Raw genomic sequence first — 25284 nt, forward strand, 5'->3', positions numbered from 1 at the left:
CGAGCTGCCCGCGATTCTCAGAATGTACATAAAATGTAAAATTTTTGTGATTTATATCGTTATCGGGATGATAGATGTTTTGTATCGGGATATGAGATTTTGGTCATATCGCACAGCCCTAATTGTACCTAGATTTTCAGTCCCATGCAGACTCAAGGGGTTAAACAGTGAAAACAGGCCTAATATGCATGAAAATCAGGAGAACATGAGCATGAGACTGAACATGATGACCTAGGCTACCACACAGCTGCGAGCTGTTTCAGCCTGGGCAAAGTGCTATAAAGAGTATGAGACAAAACAGAAGACAGACACGGACATTGCTCAACTCTCAGATGCAGACTTGAAGACTGGTCTCACATTTGCTGGTGATGTGTCTATCCTTTATATTTTGACATCAAATATTGAACCTGGCTTATATCTACTTGTTCAAGCCCAAAACAGACTAGATTTCTTTCACTGAACAAGAACAAAAAAAAAAGAAGAAAAAAAAATCAAAAACAAAACTTCAGCGCAATTTATTCACAGCTCTTTTTTAGAATGTTGATCACATTTTTAATCACCTAATTGTAATGTCTGATTTTATATACCTTTATTAATCCCACAAGGGGAAGTTTCATAAGGCTGCCAACCTATTGCACGCAATGGCGGCGCCATCTTACCCTCCGACCATACATACATTACACAAAACAATATAACAGTATAACAATGAAAAATGCACCACATGAGGAAAGATAAGGAGGAAAAAATAACTCCCCCCAGACTGAGCTCGAACAGGGAGATCAGTTTGAGAACAGAAAAAAAAAAACACCTCTGCACATAGCACATGAAAAAAAACCTTAATACACCAAAGAAACACATGACAAGCAACAGGGGTGGGTAAAGGGTGAGAGACAGCCGAGTTAGACAGTACATCCGGGCCTGCGTGCTCTGGTCTCCTTGATCCACCGTCAGCATCGGAAAGGAATCCGGTTGTTCAGTCTGACGTCACTAGCCGTGTCTGGGTCTAAACTCCGCTGCAGGTCCATATATCAAACGATCACTATGGCATTACTGAGAGTTGAAAAACTGTCTAAAGTCTTTCATCTTTAATAAAATGATCAGCGTTCTGCTCTACCAGGTGTAACAATTGAGTTTAACATCCAGGCATCCATGAAAACGGAATTTATGACATTTAACGGAGTTAGAAGTTAGCAGGGAGTTAGCTCGCTAGCTTCTATCTAAATACAATATAGCATGTCCTGACTGCAGGGTTTTGGAAACAAATTAAAACGTACAGCTCTGCTATCACTTCCAGCATAAATGAAGACAGAAAACTAAACAGCAGTGACGTTTGTAGGGTTACTGAAGTTGGGCTAGCTGGTATATAATGATTTGCTACGTGACCGCTAGCGACACAGCTATGTTAGCATAATATAAACAAGCTAACTTTTTTTCCACTCGATAAAAGTTAACGTGAGTGTTCTCGGTGGTCAGGAACAAATGTAATCGCATGGCAGGATGCTGTAAAAGGACCAAACTGTCATGGTCTCCGCTCCTCGTCAGCTGACAGCCGTCAGGTGTTTTGTTTTTGTTTACCTTTCTCTCTCACCTCTGCTCTCCCTTTCTCTCTCGCCCTCTTCCATTCTCTCTTTCTCCTGCCGGGGCGGAGCTCAGTATAGGCTCCTGCCCCTGGCCTACGCACCTGGAGGTGATCAGCACATCTGTCGCTGATCATGAAAGATTGGAACCCTTCTTAAGAGGGCGAGTCTGCTCTACTCGTCGCTGGATCGTTGAGTCATCAGCGTCAGTCGTCCTGTATTTTGTAAAGTCAGTTTATGAGCATGTCTGAACCAGGAGACTAATGGTTTTTTTCTGCCTGTGCATAGATTGCCTCTGGACTTGTTCTTCCCCTGTGCCTGGCGACTGAACGGGAGCAAGAGAGATAAAGGAGAGGAGATGTGCTAGGACTGAATGGAAACTTTCCCTTCCTGGACTCCTGCCTCTTTCACTCCTGGACCCTGGAACCCCGGCCCCTTTTTCCTTTGACACTATTATGTGTATATATGAATTCCACGGTAGGAGACACTGTAAATAAATGCACCTTTTGAAGACACTAGTGGTCTGCGCGTGAGTCCGATCTACGAAACTTGACAGAACGATCCAGCCACAACATGGACTCAGCAGATCAGAATACCATCGGTCAGGCACTGGCTGCCCAAGAAGCGGCGCTGACTCGCCACGAACAAATGTTACATCAGGTGCGAGGTGAGATCGCTGCACTAACTCAAGCTGTTTCCGGTTTGACTACGCCAGAGGGAGTACAGCCAGGGACCTCCCAGCCGGCTCGCCCTGCCCAGCAGGAGACACTCGCGGCAGCTACGGCCGGTCCCTCATCGGCAGCCACCCCATCCTCTGACGGTCCTCTGCCTTCGCCTGAGCCCTTTTCAGGGGAGACAGAGAAGTGCTCTGGCTTTCTGGCCCAGTGTTCATTGATTTTCCGCGAACAGCGGCGTTTTCATAACAATGACGGGGCAAAGATTGCGTTCTTGGTACAGATGCTTCGTGACCGGGCTTTGAAATGGGCCCAGGTCGTGTTAAACTCCAACCCGGAGATCTCTTTTGAGAGGTTTGTGATTAACTTTAAGACTGTGTTTAATCAGGGCTCTGGAGTCGAGGCTGCGGCGCTCCGCCTCCTTAACTTTAAGCAAGGTAAGCGGAGTATGGCAGATTATTCAATCGATTTTTGGATTTTGGCAGAAGAAACCGGCTGGGGACCGGATGCGCTCAGGAGCACATTGTTAAATAACATCCGGGAAGATCTGAAAGATGAATTGATTATGCGGGACCTACCCACTGCTTTTGACGAATTGATGTCGTTATGTATTAAGGTGGATGAGCGGCTACGAGCTCGTCGGCAAGCACGGAACTCCAGTTCCCAGGAGGCCGCAGGGCCGCGATGGGCGGAGGCTTCGGCCGATTACCGGTCCTCCCGGACATCAGGGGGCGCCGACGGAGAGGTACAGCCCATGCAAATCGGCAGCTCTCACCTAACTGCTGCAGAACGTCAGCGACGCATCACGGCCGGTGAGTGTCTGTATTGTGGTAATAAGGGACACATGATTGCCTCCTGTCCGTCGCGAGCAAAAGGCCGCGCCCGCCAGTGATGGTAGGAGTACTGGTGGGCGGTTTGAATCAGGATAAATCTCCTCCACGTTTAGCCCTGCCGGCTAAGCTTCTGGTCCATTCCGAGTGTCATTCACTTTCTGTGCTTATTGATTCTGGAGCAGAACAAAATTTCATTGACTCTGAACTAGCTAAACGACTCTGTGTGACTGTGGAGTCACTACCCCACGCCTTACGCGTCACGGCTTTATCAGGGCAGCGCCTCCCCGACATCACACACATCACTGAACCGCTCACCCTCACACTGTCTGGCAATCATTCGGAGGAGATTAGTTTTTTTTGTTTTTCACTCCACTCAGACGCCGTTAGTTCTCGGTCATCCCTGGCTCCAGCAACACAACCCCACGATTAATTGGCAGAAAGGAGGCATTACGGGCTGGGGAGAGGAGTGTCATATGACTTGCCTTAAGGCTGCCGTACCTCCTAACAAATCTGTCACCGGCCCAGAGCCACCGCGGTCTTCCGACTTAGCAGATGTGCCGTCTGCTTACCACGATCTCGCTGAGGTGTTTCGGAAGGACCGAGCCCAGTCGCTGCCACCCCATCGGCCCTATGACTGCGCCATAGACCTGCTGCCGGGAGCTCCCTTACCAACCAGCCGCCTCTATAGCCTCTCGCTGCCGGAACGGGAGGCTATGGAGAAATACATAACTGAATCTCTCGCTGCCGGCATTATCCGGGCCTCTTCCTCACCCGTCGCAGCAGGTTTCTTCTTTGTGGAAAAGAAGGATAAGACCCTCCGACCCTGTATTGACTTTCGGGGACTCAATAACATTACGGTCAAGAATAAATATCCACTGCCCCTGCTCACCTCCGCTTTCGAACTTCTCCACGGTGCCGTCATTTTCAGCAAGCTGAACTTGAGAAACGCTTACCACCTGGTCCGGATTCGGGATGGTGATGAATGGAAGACGGCGTTTAATACCCACCTTGGACATTTTGAGTATCTGGTCATGCCGTTCGGCCTCACTAACGCACCTGCAGTATTCCAGGCTCTGGTCAATGATGTTCTAAGGGACTTTATTAACCGATTTGTGTTTGTCTATCTAGACGACATTCTGATCTTCTCTTCCTCCCAGGCGGAACACGAGACCCAGGTCCGGCTGGTGCTGCAACGCCTTCTGGAGAACCGGCTGTTCGTCAAAAGCGAGAAATGTGAGTTTCATGTGCCCTCGGTTGCCTTCCTAGGGTACATAATCGAGCGGGGAGATCTTCGACCCGACCCTGTGAAAGTCAAGGCTGTTGTGAACTGGCCAGAACCAAACAACCGTCGCCAGTTGCAACGCTTCCTTGGCTTCGCTAACTTCTACAGGAGATTCATACGGGACTTTAGCAGGATTGCCTTACCATTAACTCAGTTAACCTCTCCCAAGCTTGCTTTTCAGTGGAGTGACGCTGTCCAATCAGCCTTTCAGGAGCTCAAGAAACTGTTTGCTTCAGCGCCCATCCTGGTCCAACCTGATACCACTCTTCAGTTCGTGGTAGAGGTCGACGCATCCGACTCAGGGGTGGGGGCCGTCCTTTCCCAACAGAGGGAAGGTAAGATGCACCCTTGTGCCTATTTTTCCCGTCGTCTCACCCCTGCAGAACGTAACTACGACGTGGGCGATCGGGAGCTCTTGGCGATTAAGCTCGCCCTGGAAGAATGGCGGCATTGGCTGGAGGGCACCACTCAACCCTTCGTGGTCTGGACCGATCACAAAAATCTGGCCTACCTTCAAACGGCGAAACGTCTCAACGCTCGACAGGCCAGATGGGCCCTGTTTTTCACCCGTTTTCACTTCTCAATCACCTACAGACCCGGTTCCCGAAATGTCAAGCCGGACGCTCTCTCCCGTCAGTTTTCCGCTGCTGACGAAAAGGCGGATCCGGAGTCCATTCTGCCGGCAACCTGTACTATTGGGGTCATCACCTGGGAGATCGAGGCGGCCATCCGGGCGGCTCAGATAGCCGAACCGGATCCGGGAGGGGGGCCCGTCCACCGACTCTATGTTCCGCGCTCTGTCAGATCCCAGGTTCTGCAATGGGCTCACACGGCCCGGTTCTCATGCCACCCAGGGATACATCGCACCGTCAAGTTTCTCCAGCGGTACTTCTGGTGGCCCTCACTCACCCAAGATACTCGGGAATACATCACTGCTTGTACGGTCTGTGCCCGAAACAAACCATCGAACCAACCCCCGGCGGGTCAGCTCCATCCGTTATCCACTCCTTCCAGGCCATGGTCTCACATAGCACTGGACTTCATCACCGGGTTACCTCCATCAGCAGGTAACACTGTCATTCTCACCATAATCGATCGTTTCTCTAAAGTGGCTCATTTCATTGCTCTGCCTAAGCTTCCCACAGCTCTAGAGACTGCACGCCTACTCGCCACTCACGTCTTCCGCCTGCATGGGATCCCGGAAGACATAGTGTCCAACAGAGGGCCTCAATTTACTTCTCGGGTCTGGAAAGAGTTCTGCAACTCCCTGGGCGCAAAGGTCAGTCTATCCTCGGGTTATCATCCTCAGAGCAACGGCCAATCCGAGCGGGCCAACCAAGAACTGGAGACCGCCCTGCGCTGCGTCGCCTCCACCAATCAAACCATCTGGAGTGAGGAGTTGCCGTGGATCGAGTACGCCCATAACAGCTTGACTGCCTCTGCCACCGGCCGGTCTCCATTCGAAGCTTCCTTGGGATATCAGCCTCCTCTTTTTCCTGCTGTGGAAGGTGAGCACTTTGTACCCTCCGTCCAGGCTCATCTGCGCAGGTGTCGCAGAGTTTGGCGGGCAACTCAAGCGGCCCTACTGCGCACGAAGGAGAACAACAAACGCATCGCAGACCGGCACCGGACTCCAGCACCCGAATACTCTGTCGGCCAGAAGGTATGGCTTTCTACCCGCTTTGTTCCGGTCAGGACTGAATCTAAGAAACTTACACCCACCTTCATTGGCCCTTTTGAAATCTCCGCCTTGGTCAATCCTGTCTCTGTGAAGTTAAAACTCCCTCGCAATATGAGAATCCATGATGTTTTCCATGTTTCACAACTCAAACCTGTCCGGTCTAGTCCTCTGTGCCCTCCTTCCAGGCCCCCTCCTCCCGCCTACTCCATCACTCGCATCATGGACTCTCGGCGCCGTGGGCGTGGCTGTCAGTATCTGGTTGACTGGGAGGGTTATGGCGTGGAGGAGCGCTCCTGGGTCCCTCGGGCGGCCGTTCTGGATGTGCCCATGCTCCGGGAGTTTCACCGCCTGCATCCGGACAAGCCTGGTGGGTCGCCGGGGGGCTCCCGTTGAGGGGGGGGTACTGTCATGGTCTCCGCTCCTCGTCAGCTGACAGCCGTCAGGTGTTTTGTTTTTGTTTACCTTTCTCTCTCACCTCTGCTCTCCCTTTCTCTCTCGCCCTCTTCCATTCTCTCTTTCTCCTGCCGGGGCGGAGCTCAGTATGGGCTCCTGCCCCTGGCCTACGCACCTGGAGGTGATCAGCACATCTGTCGCTGATCATGAAAGATTGGAACCCTTCTTAAGAGGGCGAGTCTGCTCTACTCGTCACTGGATCGTTGAGTCATCAGCGTCAGTCGTCCTGTATTTTGTAAAGTCAGTTTATGAGCATGTCTGAACCAGGAGACTAATGGTTTTTTTCTGCCTGTGCATAGATTGCCTCTGGACTTGTTCTTCCCCTGTGCCTGGCGACTGAACGGGAGCAAGAGAGATAAAGGAGAGGAGATGTGCTAGGACTGAATGGAAACTTTCCCTTCCTGGACTCCTGCCTCTTTCACTCCTGGACCCTGGAACCCCGGCCCCTTTTTCCTTTGACACTATTATGTGTATATATGAATTCCACTGTAGGAGACACTGTAAATAAATGCACCTTTTGAAGACACTAGTGGTCTGCGCGTGAGTCCGATCTACGAAACTTGACACAAACTTCAGCCAGGAGAACAACTGAGATAATCCATCCACAATACGAGGTTAGTCATTCATATACTGCTGCATGGGATGGGCTGTAGTTACATCCTAAGGTTTTAAAAACTGAGCTTAAATAAATGATTAGCGGTAATAAAAGCCGAGGGAGGTCAACAGTGGTCGCACCATCCGCTCCGAGCTCCCTGACCTGCACTCAATCTACAGCAGGCGGTGCTGGACTAAGGCCAGGAAGATCGTGAAGGACCTCAGCCATCCCAACAACAGACTGTTCTCTCTGTTGAGGTCAGGAAAGCGATTCCGCTCCCTGAAGACCAACACAGAGAGACTGAGGAGGAGCTTCTTCCCGCAGGCGATACGGTCTCTCAATCACACCACCACACAGTACTGACCCACACATATGGTTCTTACACACACACTGGACTTTCTGGACATTGTTTTTGCACAACACTGGTCACTATATTCTTCATTTCCAGTTAATACTTGTACAGCTGCTGTTATTGTGTATATATTTATTTATATTTAGATTTCTTCATACATTCTTATATAGTTCTATATTGTGTATTGTGTATTTTGTTGTACAGTTATTTTATTTTCAACTTTAATTTATATATTTTATCTTATTCTTCCCAGTTAAATTTACCCTTCATTCTAATTTGTGTTGTACAGTTATTTCATTTTTAACCTTAATTTATATTTTATTCCTTCCTAGTTAAATTTACCCTTTTTAATTTTTCATATTTATTTCCTATCTTATTCATAGCCTTTCCTTTTTTGTTTTCTTTAGGTCACGAGCAGTTGTCCAAGCATTTCACTACATATCGTACTGTGTATGACTGTGTACGTGACAAATAAAATTTGAATTTGAATTTGACTGTTTTAGGAGCTTTTTGAGATCAAATAGAAGAAAATACATAACATTAAACATGTTAACAACACAAAAGCCATATTAAACGCAGACTACTTTAGACCCGGAAGTAGGATTCGTCGCGTGCTCTGGTCTCCTTGATCCACCGTCAGCATCGGAAAGGAATAAGCGTCGAAGGCGTTTGGAAAGGGAGGGGGGATGAGTGTGTGCATATCAGTGTATATGTATGTGTGTCCGTGTCCAGAGTTCAGCTGAGACAGTGTCCTTCGCCCTGCTAGGCTAAGTAAACAGTCTTCCAGCCAACCCAGGTGGCTTTGCATGGAATGGGAAGGAACAATCTAAACACAGTCGTTATCAGGGTGTTGTTGTTCAGCTCCAACCTTGCGACCGCAGCTGGCGCCGAGAGGGTATCCGCATGAAGTGATGGTGCCTTTTACTTTAGTGCGAACAGCTCATATGAATTTCAAAGCAGTTCTACAGTCCAACACTGGTCCCTCAATCTCCCGTTGCAGAGCCGCGAGCTTTGCCATACTTACGTTCTGTGATGTTGTCATTTCTTGTGCTCAAGGAGCCGATTCTGAGAACTCACGACAGTGTGCCTCCCCGAGATGTCATCCAATTTGCGCTCAGAGATGTTATTCCGAGCTAGCCCTTCCAAGATGTATCCAGTCTGCAGTCAGAGATCTTATTCTGAGTATTCACAGCAGCCGTAGCCTTTCCAAGATCTTATACGTGCTGCACTCAATGAGCCCATTTTGAGAAACTCGCGCCTCTTCCCATCGTTTCAATCCCAGCGGGCAGCCTTGTGGGGGTTTGAACAGCCGGTTCCGCTTTCTTAATTCTTTGATAAGTCAGGGCCAAGCCAGCTCTACACCTATCAGTAGTAGTTTATAAAGAGATAAAACTGTATTTGAGCAGAACTGAGTTTAACTTATTGATGAGGCCTTTCCCAAGAGTACCAGTTTATCATGTGACCCACCCCTGAACTAGAATGATATAACCTGCGGTTGAGCATTACATAATTATAACTTTGACCTTTGACCCTTCTACTAAAGAAAAGTACTGGAAAAGTAGGAAACACTGTTTAACAAGTTTGAGGTTGAGATCAACATTAAACAATGAAGCGTCACATGGATTGGCACTACTCAACACTTTATTATAGTCCTCATGTATTGCCTTACAAATTGTGGGAGTGTTGCATTTTATCTCACAACACACGTGGTTTTCTGAGCACAGGTAATCAGTATTTTAAGTTTTGGAGGTCTACCAAAGTCGAATTTTATGTGTGTATTTTGTGTACTTTATCTGGATTTTCCTTTATGCCATTTAATTGGCTTTGAACATAGTGGAGGATGGAGAGCACATGTGCTGCTTTGATAGGTGATAGTTCGGCAGAGGAGTGAGGTACTGGAGTGTTTCAGGTCGTTGTGACCCGCTAATGGTGGTAAACACAGAACTGGAAAATACTGGATTTTCTGAGCTGAACACATGCCAGAGATGACATCAGGACTGGAATTTTAAGGGGGAGTGGAAAAGGTTAAGCCTAATAAACCATTCTCTGAATTGAAGCAAAAGCCCCTGTGGGTCTGGAGGGGTCCATGTGTCTACAGTTTAATACCCCAGGGGACCTTTTTGACAATTTCTGTCTATATTCTCAGAGTTTTTTTTGAAAGTGATTTTCAATAAACTGGAATTTGAAGCTACAACTCCAATGTTTTTCAAATATATTAGCACCAGCTTGAGAGTTTGGATTGACTAAATTTGGTCTTTGATTTTAGTTTTTTGACACAACACTACAATAATCTGTAATATTAAATCATTTCTAAAACACTAAAGTGTCTGAATTTTGCAGTAAAAGGTTTGAAAGCACCAATTTTCATCAGCTTAACATATCTCCCTTGTTCTTATCCTCGGATAGTTTTCTGAAGGTCATGACCAGAGTGAGGAAACCCCAAAATATCTACACAAAAAAAGACAAGAAAAAGATCACACAAAGAGAAAAGGACAGAGGTGCCATCATTCAAATGCCAGACATGTTTGGCTGGTGAAAGGCTAGCAGAGAGAAGGACAGGTTGGACAGCAAAATGGCTGCATACCAAAAAAAAAAAAAGACAGACAAACAGATCTGATTTACAATAATTTCCTTATGAGGACTTGTTGCTTGTCCAGAAAAACTGGTCAAGTCCAGACCATGTGCTACACAAACAGCTCCCTCGGGAGGAAATATAAGCACAGTGGTAGGTTCAAATGCACTGATCATCTACAACTGAGCAAACAAATGTGAAACTGAATAAACTGAATACGGAATCATATAAAATCATGTCTATGCTTCATCTCAGTCTCTGCCCATTTAGTACTGGATGGTATACTTAATATAGCTGTATACTGGCCTCAATTTCACACATGATAGGACTTCTTTAAATCCTACTAGATCAATGAACAAAGACACAGCCACTGGGGGGTTTTATTATGATGTATTTATAGTAGCCACTAGTAGTAGAAACCACACACTGACACATAGCTTGAACACAGCCTGGATAATCCTCCTTTCTGAAACTTTGAATGACCAAAATTTACAAAATGGACTCATTGTTCAATCAGACCTGAAATGAGTCAGGGCATGATGAGTCAGGGCATGGTGGCCATTATAAACAATAGGTATTTCCCTGTTGGCTTCACTTTTCAGACCCAGAAACGGTCATTTTTTAAAATACTATAAGATATTATATAAAAAAAACAATTAGTTGATAACTAGAAGAAGAAGCTCCGCTGACACACAGAGACAGGGAACCAGGTATAGAAGAAGTAGAAGTGGAAACAGGAAGCAAAGAAATCTATGTTGATTTTTTTTTTAAATTTTGCTTTCTCTTTCTTGGGGTGTCCACTTCCTGACACTTTTTCTATCCTCCTGATGTGCTGTTCATTTACATTCATATCTTATGCACATAATATTAAAAATTCATTGTGTGCATACTGTGAGTACAAGATAACTATTATTAGAATATAATGTGTTAAATTTGCTTAGATGAGAGGGTCCAGCAGTAGATCAGAGAAATAGGGAAGTGTGTTTCAGTTTGATTTAGCTATAGGCCTGAGTGTGTGTAATTGTGTAGAGGGAGAGGAATTTATTGACACTGGGGGTCTGCCTGCCATAAAAGGAAACAGGAAACTACAGTTGGGGGATGCTAGGACTGTATGGAACAGATAGTATAGAGAGGAGAAGTCTGTTACCCATTGTCCCTGAATGTAATAAAAGCTTATAATTGTCACAACTTAGAAGTAGGTTTGCAGGAGACCCTTCACATGCTTAGCTGTAAAAGTAAGACAACAAGAGGCCAATGGCCCAGTGGATGCAGAGTGGGGGTCTCAGTGCTTGTAATCTGTCAGCTATGCTTTGTATGTTTTGTAGAGGAATTTGGTGTAGTTTGGGTGAGGGGAGATGGACTTTTATGACCTACAGGACGTCACATATACAGAGACGCACAGTCTCTCACGTGCACTCACATACACACACAGGTATGCGCATACACAGGCACTCACGTGCTCGCGCATACATACACAAACAAAGAGTTTACAACACATGATAGGGTCGCTTCTATAAAACTGGTTGTAACAAACAAAGAAGTGATGATCTGCAGAGGGACACCGGCCTTGCACATCTCCCCTTCTAGAAGATGCGTGCGTAACTGAAGATGAATAAAGGTTTTGTGAAATGACTACTGAGTCCGGTGTAGTCTCTGGAGGCCCAAGGAATAAAAAAGAACTGGGGTGAAACTGCTTTACATAACAATACCCACACACAAATAATAAACTATTTGTGAAACACTGTTCTGTGACTTTATATTTTCAAAACATCACCGCTCCTCTTCTTAAAATGAGTCTGTTCCTCCAAAATGATGACTTTATTCTAAGCTTCTCAAAATACTTCAGCTTCACTCTTGAAATATGCCTCATCAGATATTTTCTCATAAATTTAACATTGATTTTTGATCGTTTTCTCCATTTGAAAACTTGCGTTTTAGAATCAGAATCAGAATCAGAAAGGGTTTTATTGCCAAAATGTTGAGCAGGTTTACAACATTAGGAAATTGCTGCGGTGCTTCAGTGCAAACATACTGTCATAAATTACGCTTAAATAGACATGAAAAAATAAATAAATAAATAAAAATAAGAATAAGAATTAAAAGTGCTACGTAGAAAGATATATACATGAGTGCAGGTGGTGATCAGTGCCAAACATGGAATGATGCAGTGAACACAGCGTAGGGTCATGTGTTAGTGGTGGGAACAGTCATACGGTTATTGTTCATGTGTCCAACAGCAGAGGGGAAGAAACTGTTCTTATGGCGAGAGGTTCTGGTGCGAATGGACCGGAGCCTCCTGCCTGAGGGGAGCAGGTCAAACAGACTGTGTCCAGGGTGAGAAGGGTCAGCTGAGATCCGAGCTGCACGCCCCAGTGTCCTGGAGGTGTACAGGTCCTGCAGAGATGGGAGTCTGCAGCCAATCACCTTCTCAGCAGAGCGCACAACACGCTGCAGTCTCTGTTTGTCCCTGATAGTGGCTCCAGCGTACCACACGGTGATGGAGGAGGTGAGGATGGACTCGATGATTGCAGTGTAGAATTGCATCATCGTCCGTGTTGGCAGGTTGAATTTCTTCAGCTGCCTCAGGAAGTACATCCTCTGCTGGGCTTTCTTGATGACAGAGGTGATGGTGGGCTCCCACTTCAGGTCCTGGGTAATGGTGGTACCCAGGAAGCGGAATGAGTCCACAGAGGTGATGGGGGTGTCAGTCAGGATGATTGGGGGGGGGGAGTCGGGCTGTGTGCTTCCTGAAGTCCACAATAATCTCCACTGTCTTCTGGGCATTCAGCACCAGGTTGTTTTACAACTTGTCAAAACAAATCTCTCACCACTCCAGCGGTACAGAGGATGATCTGATCTTCATGTGTAACTGATGAACAAAAGGTTTTTTGTACTTTGTTTAGTTTTTGGGGTTTTTTTAGAAAGAGAGATGAAAACAGATATTTTCTTCGCCTCTCATCAAGGGAACTGTTGTGATTTGGCCCTATATAAAACAAAAATGAATTGAATTTTCTCCAGAGTGTCATCATTCTAAACTGCTGATTAGCGAGTCTTCCTATAGTCTAGGAACCTCTTAGCTGCTGCACTGATTTGTCATTAAAATAACAGTAAGTAATGACAAGCCTGTGCACAGCAAGCCAAAGTGCCTCTTAACTGGTGTTTTTCCTTCATGACAGAATAATTTGCACTACAAAGTTTGAAAGACAAAGTCTAAATGGAGTTTGTGTGGATTAACTTATTATTTTCATGATCTTACTTTATTGTAGTTTTAGTTATTTATTTATTCAGATAACAGTTAACAGTTTCATATTCTATATAGTCCTGACAGAAAAATGAGCCACAATAAACCAGTAAACGCCTTCTTATGAAAAATACTAATAAAAATAATATCCTGAGCTTTTGGTCATGCACCTCATCACTGACAGCATTACTTTTCTCTTATGGTAATTTTTGGCTAATGTGATGGCAATGCTTTTAAATACTGGATATTATAAAAGAAATCATATTGTGTTATAAAATTAAAACCGGTTACTACCCACCATGTGACCCAGGTCTCCATTCTCCATCTGCAGTCAATGTTTCTTCTTAGTTCAGGTGGTCGAGAAGATCATTTCTCAGTTTCCACAAACACCTGCAACAAGAGGGCGAACAGCTTGTGAGATGGTTGCCATGGAGACGAGCAACAAGCTGATGCAGCGGCCGTCACGATCAGGAAGACTAATCGAGGCTGATTAGTCTCGAGTTTGCCGACATGTCCTATGCACACGGCCAGCCGGTAAGAAAGGGGAAGAGATGCGTTTCTTAAATCAGATGAATGAAGCTCACACGGCGACTGATTAATGGAACTCAAACAGCATCTTAATGAGCCGTGATTATGTTTTAAAATCACAAATCAGACCCAGCTGTGGCTGAAAGGCTGAAAATCTCCAAACACTGCTTCTCCTATGTTTAATTTTAATTTGGTTCAAAATGACTGCAGCAGCACTGCAGAGGTTTTCTTAGTCCACTCATTCTTCCTTCCTGTCATATTCAGGCACCCACATTACCTACAATGCTACTCAACAGCTGATAGTTTGCTTGACGTGGTAGTGGCTAATGTAGCCTTGATGAGCAAACAGAGGTGGCATAAACTCAGTCATTTAAAATCATCTTCTTCTTGTTCTTCTTCTTTCGGCAGCTCCCTTTAGGCGTCGCCACGGGGGATCTGCCTACATTTCACACCATCTCTAGCATCCTCCTCTTCTCTCACACCAACCTTCTATATGTCCTAACTACGCCCATGAGTCTTTTCTCTGGTCTTCTACTTTTTCTCCTGCTTGGCAGCTCCATAATCACCATCCTTTGTGCAGTATATCCAGTATCTCTCCTCTGCACATGTCCAAACCATCTCAGCCTTGCTGCTCTAATTTGTCACCAAATTGCTCCAACCTCAGCTGTCCCTATTATGTACTTATTTCTAATCTTGTTCATCCACACCACTCTCAACAAATAGCATTGTAACTCTGCCCCTTCCAAACCATACATCATTGCAGGTCTCACTACCAACTTGTAAACTTTCCTTTTACCCTTGCTGCTATCCTAATGTGAAAAATCCCCCCTGACACTCACTGTCCTCTCCACCCTGACAGCACTCTCGTCTTCACCTCTTGTGCACTCTTTGTTGCTTTGGATGGTAAACTCATCCACCTTTTTATCTCTACTCATTGCAGCTTCAATGTTACACTTGTCTCCTCCTTAAAATGAAATTTTCATAGAGGGGCTCATAATTCTGTACTTGTCTGTACTTCCATCACTCCAGGTTCTCTTGCTACCCTACTCTCAGAAAAGATCCCAATGTCCCTGCAAACATCGCAGTCCACAGATTTCCCTGATGTAATCCAACCCCAACCTTGAACCCATCTGTCACTCCTACTACACACCTCACCACTGTATCGCTGTCCACATACATGTGTTGCACAACCCTCACACTCTTCATTGCCACTCCTGGCTTCCTTGTGCAGTACCGCAATTCCTCTCTTTGCATCCTATCGTATTCCTTTTCTATATTCAAAATGACACAGTGCAACTCCTTCTGACCGCCTCTACACTTCTTCATCATCACTCTCAAAGCAAGCATTGCTTCTGTAGCGCTCTCTCTCAGCATAAAGCTGTACTGCAGCTCACTGATCATCACCTAGCTTCTTGGTATGGCTCATCAACTTAATCCCTCTGTAGTTATTACAGCTCTGTATATCACCCTTATTCTTGAAAATATGCACCAGTAGGCTTCTTCTCTATTCCACAGACACCCACTCACTCTCCAGGATTCTGTTAAACACTCTGGTAAAAAGTACACGGCCATCTCCCCTAGATGTCTCCAAACCTCTTCCGGTATGTTATCAGACCAACTGCCTTTCCACTCATTCATTTAACAATATTAATAATAAAACAACTCCATAGACTCCCAAATGCTTGGGTTATTAAAACTGGCAGTCTTCAGTCTCATAAGTCTCTGCTACACTTTGTACATCTTCTTTTCATATGTACATATTCATGATTGACAAACAGATTTTTATGTATGCAAATCACAATAGTTACCACAAACTACAGCTTGCAGGTTCAAAAACGTTATTATATTTCATGAAGCCATGCAAAATTTGATCCTTGTACCACAAACCAAGTTAAAACATTTCGAACTGAGTAAAATTTGGTTTTTAAATTCACCAAAGCTCAAATTTGAGCCCTAATAACGTCTTAAGTACAGACGACAGAAACGTGAATTTCTCACATTTACTCTAATAAAGGAAAATATAAAAATATACTTAAATACTATTAACTGTATTAGCACAGGAATAAAAGTTACTAACTGCATATCTCCATTTCATATCAATGTGAAAAAACGATTTGTAAATGTCACTTTAGTCTTTGTGCTTGGCAGATAAACACACAGGCAATTCCACTGACTAATTTCCTATTCTGGGTCTGTTTTTAATAATTACTACTTAATTTATTTAGATTTTTGAAGAATTTCTGAATTACTTAGAGAGGTAAAGTTTAGATATTCCCCAGACCAAATATTCCTCGAAAATCTAACCTAAATGTAACCTTGTTGAGATATGAAAACAATCAGGTAAAGGCCTGATGAGTGATCATAGTTCAGTTGAAGGCTGGTATCTATCTCACTGAAGCTGACCAGTGTGCTGCGGCTAACGCCTGCTAGCTCGTTAGCATCATAGCTGTAAGGGGAAAAAAGCATCACACCGATACTTTCATAAAAACATATATTTAAAAAGTCAGTCGGGTCTTACCTATAACGGCTTCATCACTACCAACCACCGCTTCAACCACAAACACAGATGGAGGTTAGAGCTATTGCTAGCTAACCTGTATGTCCGTCATAATTAATACTAAAGACTTCCGGTAAGATCTGCCAAAATAAAAGTGGAGAATGTAAATAAACCAATAAACCTACAGTGTGCAGCTCGAATGAATCAGGAAATAAAAAAAGGAACTTGATAGATATGAAAACAAATGAGCTATCAAAGTCTAAATATGAATTACACAAGATATGTGAAAGCCAGTCAAGAAAATAATCAAATAAGTATATTTAAATGATTGAAAGAAAGAAAGAAAGAAAGAAAGAAAGAAAGAAAGAAAGAAAGAAAGAATAATTAAGCTGACCATGGGAGGAGGAGATTGATGCCACTGATATCAATATGAAAAATCTTCACAATGCACAGAGGTCTCCACCCAAAGCCCAGAATCCCTCTGTCTCTATAATCAATGGAAAGAGGGAGGGCAAGGATTCGTGAATTTTGGAACCACAATCTAGAATTAAACACAGTGTGTCCACAAATACATCAGGAAGCTACATCCCGGAAAAGAGCTGCTCAAAAATGCCTTAGGCAGCAGAAGACAAAGGCATGAAGACAAAGGTATGAGGACACATAAAGGAAGTGGGTGATATCAAGAAATCCTATCAGTGGCTAGAAAAGGCCAGCTTAAAAAGACAGCACATAGCAGATCTGCCTTAAATAGCAGATCCACAGAGGCAGGAGTCTACCATGGCCAATAGGATTCACATTGCAGACTGTGCAAAAGTGCCCTGGAGACTTTCCAGGATGTAAGATGAAAGCTGGGACAGTACACTGAGAGCCACACCCAAGTGGCTGGGTGGGTTAGGAGGTGTGACCCCTAAACTGGAAGCGTGGCTGATTTATTTTTTCAGTTCTGATTATAATGAGCTTGGGAGTGTAGCAATTACCTCCCACCACAGGGGGCGCACAGAACAACCGGTCACCCAATAGGGACACGATCTGTTTTATTTATCAGAGACTACATCCTGTAGCTCTCAGCTCGTCTGTTTTCCATTTGTTGCCGAGTTTTTGCAGCTGGAAGTCTGCCTTTATTTTCACTGCACTGCACCGAATATCAACCAGATTTTCTCTCGCACATATCTGTGAAGGCCCCTAGAGGAGTTCCGCCGGGCAGCGATTCCAGGATAACGCTGGCGGGATTTGACGTTAGCTCACACCGTTAGCCCTCTGCTGTGAACCGGATCCGGACAGAGTTTTTCTCTCTGCGTATCTCACCACAAACAGAAGACTGAAGTTATGATGGCGAGTGAAAATGCTGACGCCAACGCGGGGAACGATGAGGAAACGGGTCCCTCAGCCGAATCTAACGAGCACGACTATGCCCACACTGCAGACACAAACTTGGCGAGCTCTTCCACCAATCCTCCGGGAGAGCCCGTGCAGAGCGTCCTGGTGCAGCCCTCTGAGTCCCTGCAAATGGAGCTTCCAGAACCCACTGTGGGTGCAGAGGTAGACTGCCCTGTTGGGAATGAAGTGGAGGCACAGACCGGAGTACACCCCCAAAAGACTGAAGACTCTCAGTTGGCTGCTCAGGCGGTCCATCGCGGAGGTCCGCGGCGAGTGAGGCGGCCGGAGGACAAAAACTGCTCCTGCTGCAGGCTCGAGTTCGAGCGGCACGGTCGGTCCTTCAACCGGAGGGCGGTGTACACGTTCACCTCCCCGGAAACTGTGCAGTGGGCCTTCCCGGGCTGCGTGGTCCACGAAAAGTCCTTCCTGTGCGAGACGTGCGCGCAGGTGATCCGGAGCAAATGCAAACGCAAACAGAGCGGGAAACGGAATCTGTGGCTGAAGCCGCCTCCGACTAAACCGGTGTGTGTGTGTGTGTGTGACAGATGGTGTGAAAGTTCAGCTTCTCTATTGTGTATATAAGCACGTGTAGGGCAGCAGGTATTTCCCCTTTGGTTACAGGTATCGCTTGCAATTACCCCCCCCTCCCACCAGTGGGCAGCATTTCACAGTGAAATCTGCTGATGTTTTTGAACATGAGCTCCTGAGTTTGTAGTTGTTTCCTTTTAGTCTCACCCCCATCTTCTGAAGGAGCTCTACTTTTTCCTTAGGTTATCATTACCATTGTGTCCCAAACGACTTACCTGGTTGACCCAATGTACTGTGTTGCGGTATAAATTCATAAAACAAAAAGTATGGCCTAACCTTAGTTGAGCTGCAGCTAATAGTGCTTCAAAGCAAAACACTTGCATTTTTGGACATAGCAGTTGTTTCTTTATATTCTTTTCATAGCTACTTTTCTGTCCCATAGACTAGAGTCCTGGCTCAGAGTACTGTTTTGGTAGTTTATCAAAAGTGGTTTGAATCCTTTGTACAGACAGAAGTCAGCTTCGGTTTATTTTTAGACATATGAAGCATATGTTCATCTGTTGGAAGGGCCTTAGATAAAAAGGTAAAGCTGCAAGTAGAGGGATGCAACTTCCGGGTATGCGGTCCAAGAAAACATTGTTTTTCTTGGACCACATGGGGCACCTCCTCTGATTTTAAAAAAAATAAATGAATAAATAAAAAATTTAAAGTGTATGGAAAACTAGGGGAAAATGACTCTTTGTTTTATGTAATGTTTGATCTCAATAAAAACTTCACAGAAGTTTTTGCTTTTTCAGTTAGTTTCAATTCTTACTTAATTCATCATGATATTTATTTATAAATTGGAGTCTTCTCATCATTGTGAGGAAAAAGGACAATAAGATTATGGTTTATGGTGGCTTTGCTCTCTAATTGGTAACTTGTTACCATATGTGCAGGTTTCATAACCTTCACTGACCAGTTGGTGACATCATGTCTTCTGTTCTTTATATACAGTCTCTGTCTGCCATCAAAATATGCAATTTCATCTTATTTTTTCTGCATTTCTGCCATCTGCAGTTTTTCTCTGTCAGTTACTTCCTTGATAAATGTTGTCTGTTAAAACTGTGGAAAAAATCCACTTCAGATTTTCCAAGCCGAATCACAAATCTTGTACTGAAATGCTTTTGTAAGCACATTTTTTTTGAAGTTGTCATTGGTGTGTTGGTGTTTTAAAAACACTCTTACTGTGTGTGTGTGTGTGTGTGTGTGTGTGTGTGTGTGTGTGTGTGTGTGTGTGTGTGTGTGTGTGTGTGTAGTCGCAGGTGAATGATAAGAAGGCGGCAGGTTGCAGGATGGGGAAAAAGAGCAAAGCAGCGCTGCTTGTGAGCAAGTCCAGCTACAAAGCTGCTTTCCAAATGCTCTGGTCCTCTAAAGGTGCCCGGAAACCCATGATGGAGTTCTGGAGCAAACAGCTGAAAAATGAGGTGAGGAAAGAAGCTTCCTGACATCTCGTATTTGATGTCTTCTTAACTGGTAGCTGTTTTTGTTATGTAATCGTGACTGCCTGCATTCTTGTGTTTCCTGGTGATGTTTTAGATGAAGACGCTGTCGCGACTGTCAGACAGTCCCTTCCATCAGAAGGTATCTGGGAAAAAACCGCTGTCGTCCTTCCCCTGGCGGCGATGTCTGAACTGGGTTCAGGAAAAGGCTCCGCTTGTCACCACGTGCCTCCGCTCACTGTTCCCAGACATCAATGCCCTCTACAAGAGCAACAGGTAAGTCTGACTCGGAATGTTTTTACATCAGTACTAAGACTTCATCTCATCCAAGCAAACGTGGGTCAACAGTTTGAATTTTCTTTATTTGTTCGGCAGCCAGCTGACAGAGGAGCAGGCTTTCATGCTGCTGGAGCGACGGACTGTGGTGGCGCTCTCCATCCCTCTCTTCACCAGGAACATCTGGAAGAACAACTTCCTGCAGGCCGCTCTGGGGGCTGAGCTCCGCCTGCAGGGCTGCTCCGGGTCCGCCCTTGAAATCCTCAACACTATGGGCCTGTGCCAGAACAAAGACACCGTCAGGTTGCTGCTGCACAGACTGCGAAATGGCAAAGACATGGTGAGTGTCACCACCGGTAGGGCTGGACTGAAAACAAGATAAATATGCAATCTGTGTCGATGTGGCTGAGATTGAACTAATGTGTGAACTATAGAATCAAGCAAGTTTTAAAAATGAAACTCTTCATGCCACCAAAATACTTCAAGACAGTGATTATGTGACCCCTGCAGGTGCTCTGTGGGGTCGGGTACTGTGAGGACGTCGGGGATGTTTGAAGTCCTCTGGGCTGTGCTTTATTTTTTTTAACCAGACATGTGTTTAACTCATTCACTGCCATTGACGTCTATAGACGTCAATGGCAGTCAACGTAAGTTGAACTGAAGCCCACCAGCAGTAAAAGTAGACCTGCAAGGAGGTGCAGGGTTTGCGCACGTAAGGGATTGCGCAGTGAGACAAAAATGTGGTGCAAGTCTTGTTGTGTTTCACTGCCAGCCATTTGAAAATGGCTGGCAGTGAATGAGTTAGTTCACATGCGTTAATGAATCTGTAAAATAAACATGTCCTTGATTATAAAGGCCTGGACTAATCTACATCCTTGTATAAAATCATCCATCCATTCTTGCATTTAAAAAAACAATTATTATTTTTTTTTGTCATTTAGTTGGTCCAGCTCTTGGGGGCTAGACTTCTCACTCCCCAGCCACCACAACCAGTGAGGCATTCCCAAGCCAATGTGTCGTGGCTCAGCCTCAGGGTCTCCTCCCAGTATAACATAACCTCTGAACCAGGAGGCATCCTGGTCAGATGCTGAACACCTTCAGCTGGCTCTACTTTGAGCCCCTCCCACATCTCTAAGGGAAAGCGCAGACACGTCTGCTGCATGTATGTGGGATCTCACCCTTTTGGTTAGTACCCACAGCTTGTAGACGTAAGTGAGGGTAGGAATGTGGCTCCACCAGAAAATTTACAGCTTGGTTTTTAAACTTGTCACAAAAACAAACCCGTGCACAAATCCCCTGCTCCCCTCATTCATGAGACACACCCTGAGATACTTGAACTCCACCACTTGGCGTAGCAACTTTTCACCCTTTTCTGCTCCGACACTTGGAGGTGCTAATGCTCGTCTCAACTTCTATACAATATAGTTTCATTTTGTTTTTCCCTTTTTATTTTAAGACCACGATTCTTGCCATGACTATTCAGTGGCTGTGGGGAAGATTAAACAAAACAGTCAAAGATCTTTGCTCAGCACAAATGAATGGACTTCATGATGATTGCTGTGTGGGGGCGAGGGAATCCAAGCTTTATATGTGATTTGTTTACATTTAGAAAAATGTTAGATTGGTCATTTAACATGAAATTCAACCAGCTAGCTGTAAACATACTTTAAACTCTTAAAGTGATATTTTTGACCACACGGGCGCTGTTTTTGACTATTTCTATCGATCGACACAGGATGGAGACGCCGGGATGAACGCTAAAGAAGAGCAACTGAAAGAACAGATGGGAGAAGTGATGACAGATGAGGAGGAAGATGAAGAAGAGAAAGATGAGGAGGAGGAAGATGATGACAATGAAGAGGAGGAGGAAGAGGAGGAAATGGTGATGGCAGTAGAAGAGGAGGTAGTTGAAGAGGAAGTGCAGGACGGGATGCAAGAGGAGGAAGAGGTTGAGGAGGATCGTGCAGAGGAGGAAAAAGAAGAAAAGAAGAGAAAGAAGAGGGCGAAAAAGCAGAGGAAGGAGGAGAAGAGGAAGGAGAGAGTGAAACGAAAGGCGAAGGAGCAGCAGGAGGAGGATGACGACGACGATGATGATGATGAGGACTCGGAGCAGAAAAAGAAGAGGGTGGTGGTTGTGAGGCTCGGATTGCTGAAGGGACACTCGGAGGTCGGACGATCAGATCTGTCAGCTCCTTAAGACTGCAGGCCCCTCCTCCAATCAGAGAGCAGCACAGAGTCCCCGCCCTCTTCCCTGGCATGGTTAGTAACTGTAGAGGGAAAGTAATAAGAGCTTTACTATAAATGTTATGTTTCAGTTTGAGCCCAAGAACACAAAAACTGCTCCAATGTGACTAACAGCAAAACACCCACAGCTGATTAATTATGACTGAAAATCAACAAATTCTTCCTTTCATTGTAACTCATAGCAAATTAAAGAAAATTCAGATTTAAAAAGGAAAATAACAAATTTGGCTCAAATCACAAGAACAGCAACAGGATGAAGTACAATGACCTAGAGAATAAAAGAGTAAAAACACTGGGCCTTTTGCTCTTTTAGTTTGAAGATTAAAGTAATTATTTCACATGATATTAAAATATTATGTTAGTAAAGTCAAATATAGCAACAGAAAATAAACGTTATGAGAATAAAGTCATTTTGTTTTGATTATTTGTTAGTTGATCGTGCTTTAAGGTTTTGCACTCGGTCACAAGTTTTCACATTAAAACCAAAATATTCTCTTTATAGTATTTTGAACTTTTAGTAGCAGAAGATGAGATGCTGCTAAACATTGAACAGCGCTCTCTGTCAGGAAACTCTGTTAAGCTAGTTCATTGATTTACTGCCAAATTCCATTCACCAAAACTTTAATGTTAGTCATCCAAAAGCTGTATATAGAGCGGCTAGGGCCACTTCAGAGTCTCAGATTAGCACAAGTGAGGCCTAGCAGGCAGCGATTGGTTACACCTGGCTTTGTTTCCGTACCTTCCCACTCTAACTGTATGCCTAACAATCTCCAAAACTATCAGTTCTATCAAAACCCACTGCTTATAAAGTCGATACAAAGTGGAAAACTATCCATTACAGACCAAAACATGTTTTTATTTGTTGTAAAGTCATCCATTTAACCATATGACTCTATGGGGATTGGCTCGTGTTTGGAGACAGCCTCAAGTGGCCAGCACATTTCTATTCTCATTACATTATGGCTTGATTCTCATAACACTGAATCTTTTTCTGCTCATAAGATTTACACTTAAACACACCCTAACTTTCAGTAAAGTCCGAGCAGTTCCCTCCATGGAGTTTTTCTTAAATTCTGGATATCGATTGAATCTCAAAGCACTTCCCTGTAATTACACAGTTACTCTTACAAAAAAAATTAAACTGCTTGTGATGCCATGTAAAATGCATGAGAGGGGGGTACAAGCTGCACTTTTAGCTTCAGAGAGACTGGATATCCTCAAACACTTTGACTAAAGCCATCAGTGACCGTCGTGGACTCCGTGTTCATTGGACTGTCAGAGCTATCAGGAGGTGAAAATTTTCTAATCCTGCTGCTGTTACGCCATCTTTATTTTTACAAACTGGCAGGAGAAGATTGTGCGAGTTTGATTCTGAACACTGTGACGTCTCAAAGGACTGAGGCTGGGAGCTGAGTAGATCCACACCCGAGAAAAGGACCTGGACTTTTTGTTAGCTTTGATGAACCAAACTGAAGCGATCGAAGGCTTTGGTGTGCTTGTTTGATGCACAGCGAAGCTTTTATGCATCGTTTCTTCGTGTCATGCTGGACCGATGGCAGGATTGCAGATTCGGGCGCCTGCAGACATCATAGCCACTGAGTAACCATTAAAACAGACTTTCAGTGGTAGTTAGTGTTCTTATGTTTGGTTTTCAGGAGATTGTTTAATGTATCAGAGCTTTTAGAGGAACTTTTTTGGCATGACACGAACACAGTGGGAAATGTGTAAAAAGCCTTTAAAGATGTGATAAATACCAAAAAAAGTTCCTTAGACTGTAATTTCAGTGAAGTTTACTAATAAGTTTCAGAAAAGATAATTTTTTGCACTTCGGTCCTGATTACAGTGGAAATGAATGTTAGATAGGTTTGGGGGGGGGGGGGGTTTGTAACTGTAATTTGAACCAGAGTGTGATGTTCTTTTCATGGGATTATTACAAAGTCAAAGACCTGTAACATTTAAGAGTTTAAAAATGATCTGTTTGCTCAGTTCAGTCTGAGAGCTTCCTGAAGCAGGACACTCTGTAACTCGCTCTGATTTGTAACGAGGTTTGGTCCGTTGGGGTTTCTCAGAGTCTCAGAGATGGTTTTTATTTTTATGTTTAAGTTGTAGATCGCTGTGTTTTCCGACTGATCTCAGATCTGACGCTCAGACAGGGGAAGCACAGCGAGTCTGAAACTGAGATTCTTACTGCAAAAAGTTAACCAATAAAAATGTTTAAGGCTACATTGACTCTTGTTTATTGCTGCTCTTAAAGGGTATCCGTGATGTTTTTCCCTATTTTCTGTCACATATGAACACAATATACCAGTGTATATGTTTAAACAATTTATAAATAATGAAGTCTGTATATAAAGAGGCATAGCTAATAGGCACCAAATTCTCTTTGTGGGAGCCAGATGAGGGACAGCCAATGAGGAAACTGTTTAGACAGGATGTACTGAGGTGCTGATAAAGGCTCAAAAGTACAGACCTGGAAATTAGCACTATGCATCTTTTTAATCCACATCACATAAACAGTCGCTGGGTTGTGACAGCACATCATCTGCCTCCATCCAGGACTTTGACCAGAATTATTTTAATCTGCATAAAGATCATGAATCATGCACCAAATGCCCTTCCCAACACAACTCTCCTCTTTTTATCTGAACTGGGCACCAGTATAAGGTGCACCCTGGGCCTGTGGGTTCTCCTGCTGACTGAGTGTCCTCAAAACCAAAATGTACAAATTCACTGAGGCTCTGTTTCTCAGGTGTGGATGAAACCTAACCCTAGAATAAAAAAAAAATCTTAATCTTCTAAATTTGCTTTTAGTCCAGGACAAGGATTAGTCGGGAAAACTGGCTGACACTGTGTGACTGATTCTATTGCATGAACCAGTTTTAATCTCAACCAGTAAAACCACTGGATAACAAACAGTTGAAAGTATTCTTCTTTCAGAGCTGTTGAACTCCATCAATTTAAACTAACAACACACTTTGTTGTCATAATACAATGAGTAACTGCACTTCATTAACCTTGTAAGGTCCCAGTCATGACTCTGAGCCCAAGGTGGCGCTTCCTTAGGAGACCGATCATGTGCTCATTGGAAGGTCA

General features: G+C 44.4%; 2 protein-coding genes across 5 annotated transcripts in view; one reads left to right on the top strand and one right to left on the bottom strand.

Moving 5' to 3' along the window:
• kctd6a (potassium channel tetramerization domain containing 6a) overlaps positions 1-17159 on the bottom strand; it is a 39897-nt gene extending 22738 nt beyond the window's left edge. Inside the window, exons 1-3 of one of the 4 annotated variants that reach the window (XM_082534441.1) lie at positions 16680-17159; positions 16307-16425; positions 13559-13650 (exon numbers count right to left, since the gene is read on the bottom strand). In XM_082534441.1, the coding sequence (XP_082390567.1) occupies positions 13559-13585 (27 nt within the window). In that variant the 5' untranslated portion in view covers positions 13586-13650; positions 16307-16425; positions 16680-17159. Of the gene's footprint in view, positions 1-11965; positions 12889-13558; positions 13651-14938; positions 15681-16306 lie in introns of those variants that run through there. The other 3 variants (XM_082534443.1, XM_082534442.1, XM_082534440.1) reach the window with 3 other exon arrangements.
• A 184-nt stretch (positions 17160-17343) lies between these two features.
• On the top strand, positions 17344-24414 carry LOC309707234 (uncharacterized protein). Its single transcript, XM_082534429.1, has 5 exons — positions 17344-18184; positions 19489-19656; positions 19769-19947; positions 20047-20287; positions 21683-24414. The coding sequence occupies exons 1-5, from the start codon at positions 17612-17614 to the stop codon at positions 22142-22144; spliced, it is 1623 nt and encodes a 540-aa protein (XP_082390555.1). The 5' UTR covers positions 17344-17611; the 3' UTR covers positions 22145-24414.
• Positions 24415-25284: the final 870 nt, after the last annotated feature.

Source organism: Aulonocara stuartgranti (assembly GCF_965226115.1).
Source record: "Aulonocara stuartgranti genome assembly, chromosome: 5".
NCBI classification, from domain to species: Eukaryota; Metazoa; Chordata; class Actinopteri; order Cichliformes; family Cichlidae; genus Aulonocara; species Aulonocara stuartgranti.

Coding starts and splice junctions, on each gene's coding strand:
- LOC309707234 (XM_082534429.1), top strand. CDS start 17,612: ATGATGGCGAGTGAAAATGCTGACGCCAACGCGGGGAACGATGAGGAA. Junction 18,185..19,488: donor AGCCGCCTCCGACTAAACCG/GTGTGTGTGTGT, acceptor GTGTGTGTGTAG/TCGCAGGTGAATGATAAGAA. Junction 19,657..19,768: donor GCAAACAGCTGAAAAATGAG/GTGAGGAAAGAA, acceptor GTGATGTTTTAG/ATGAAGACGCTGTCGCGACT.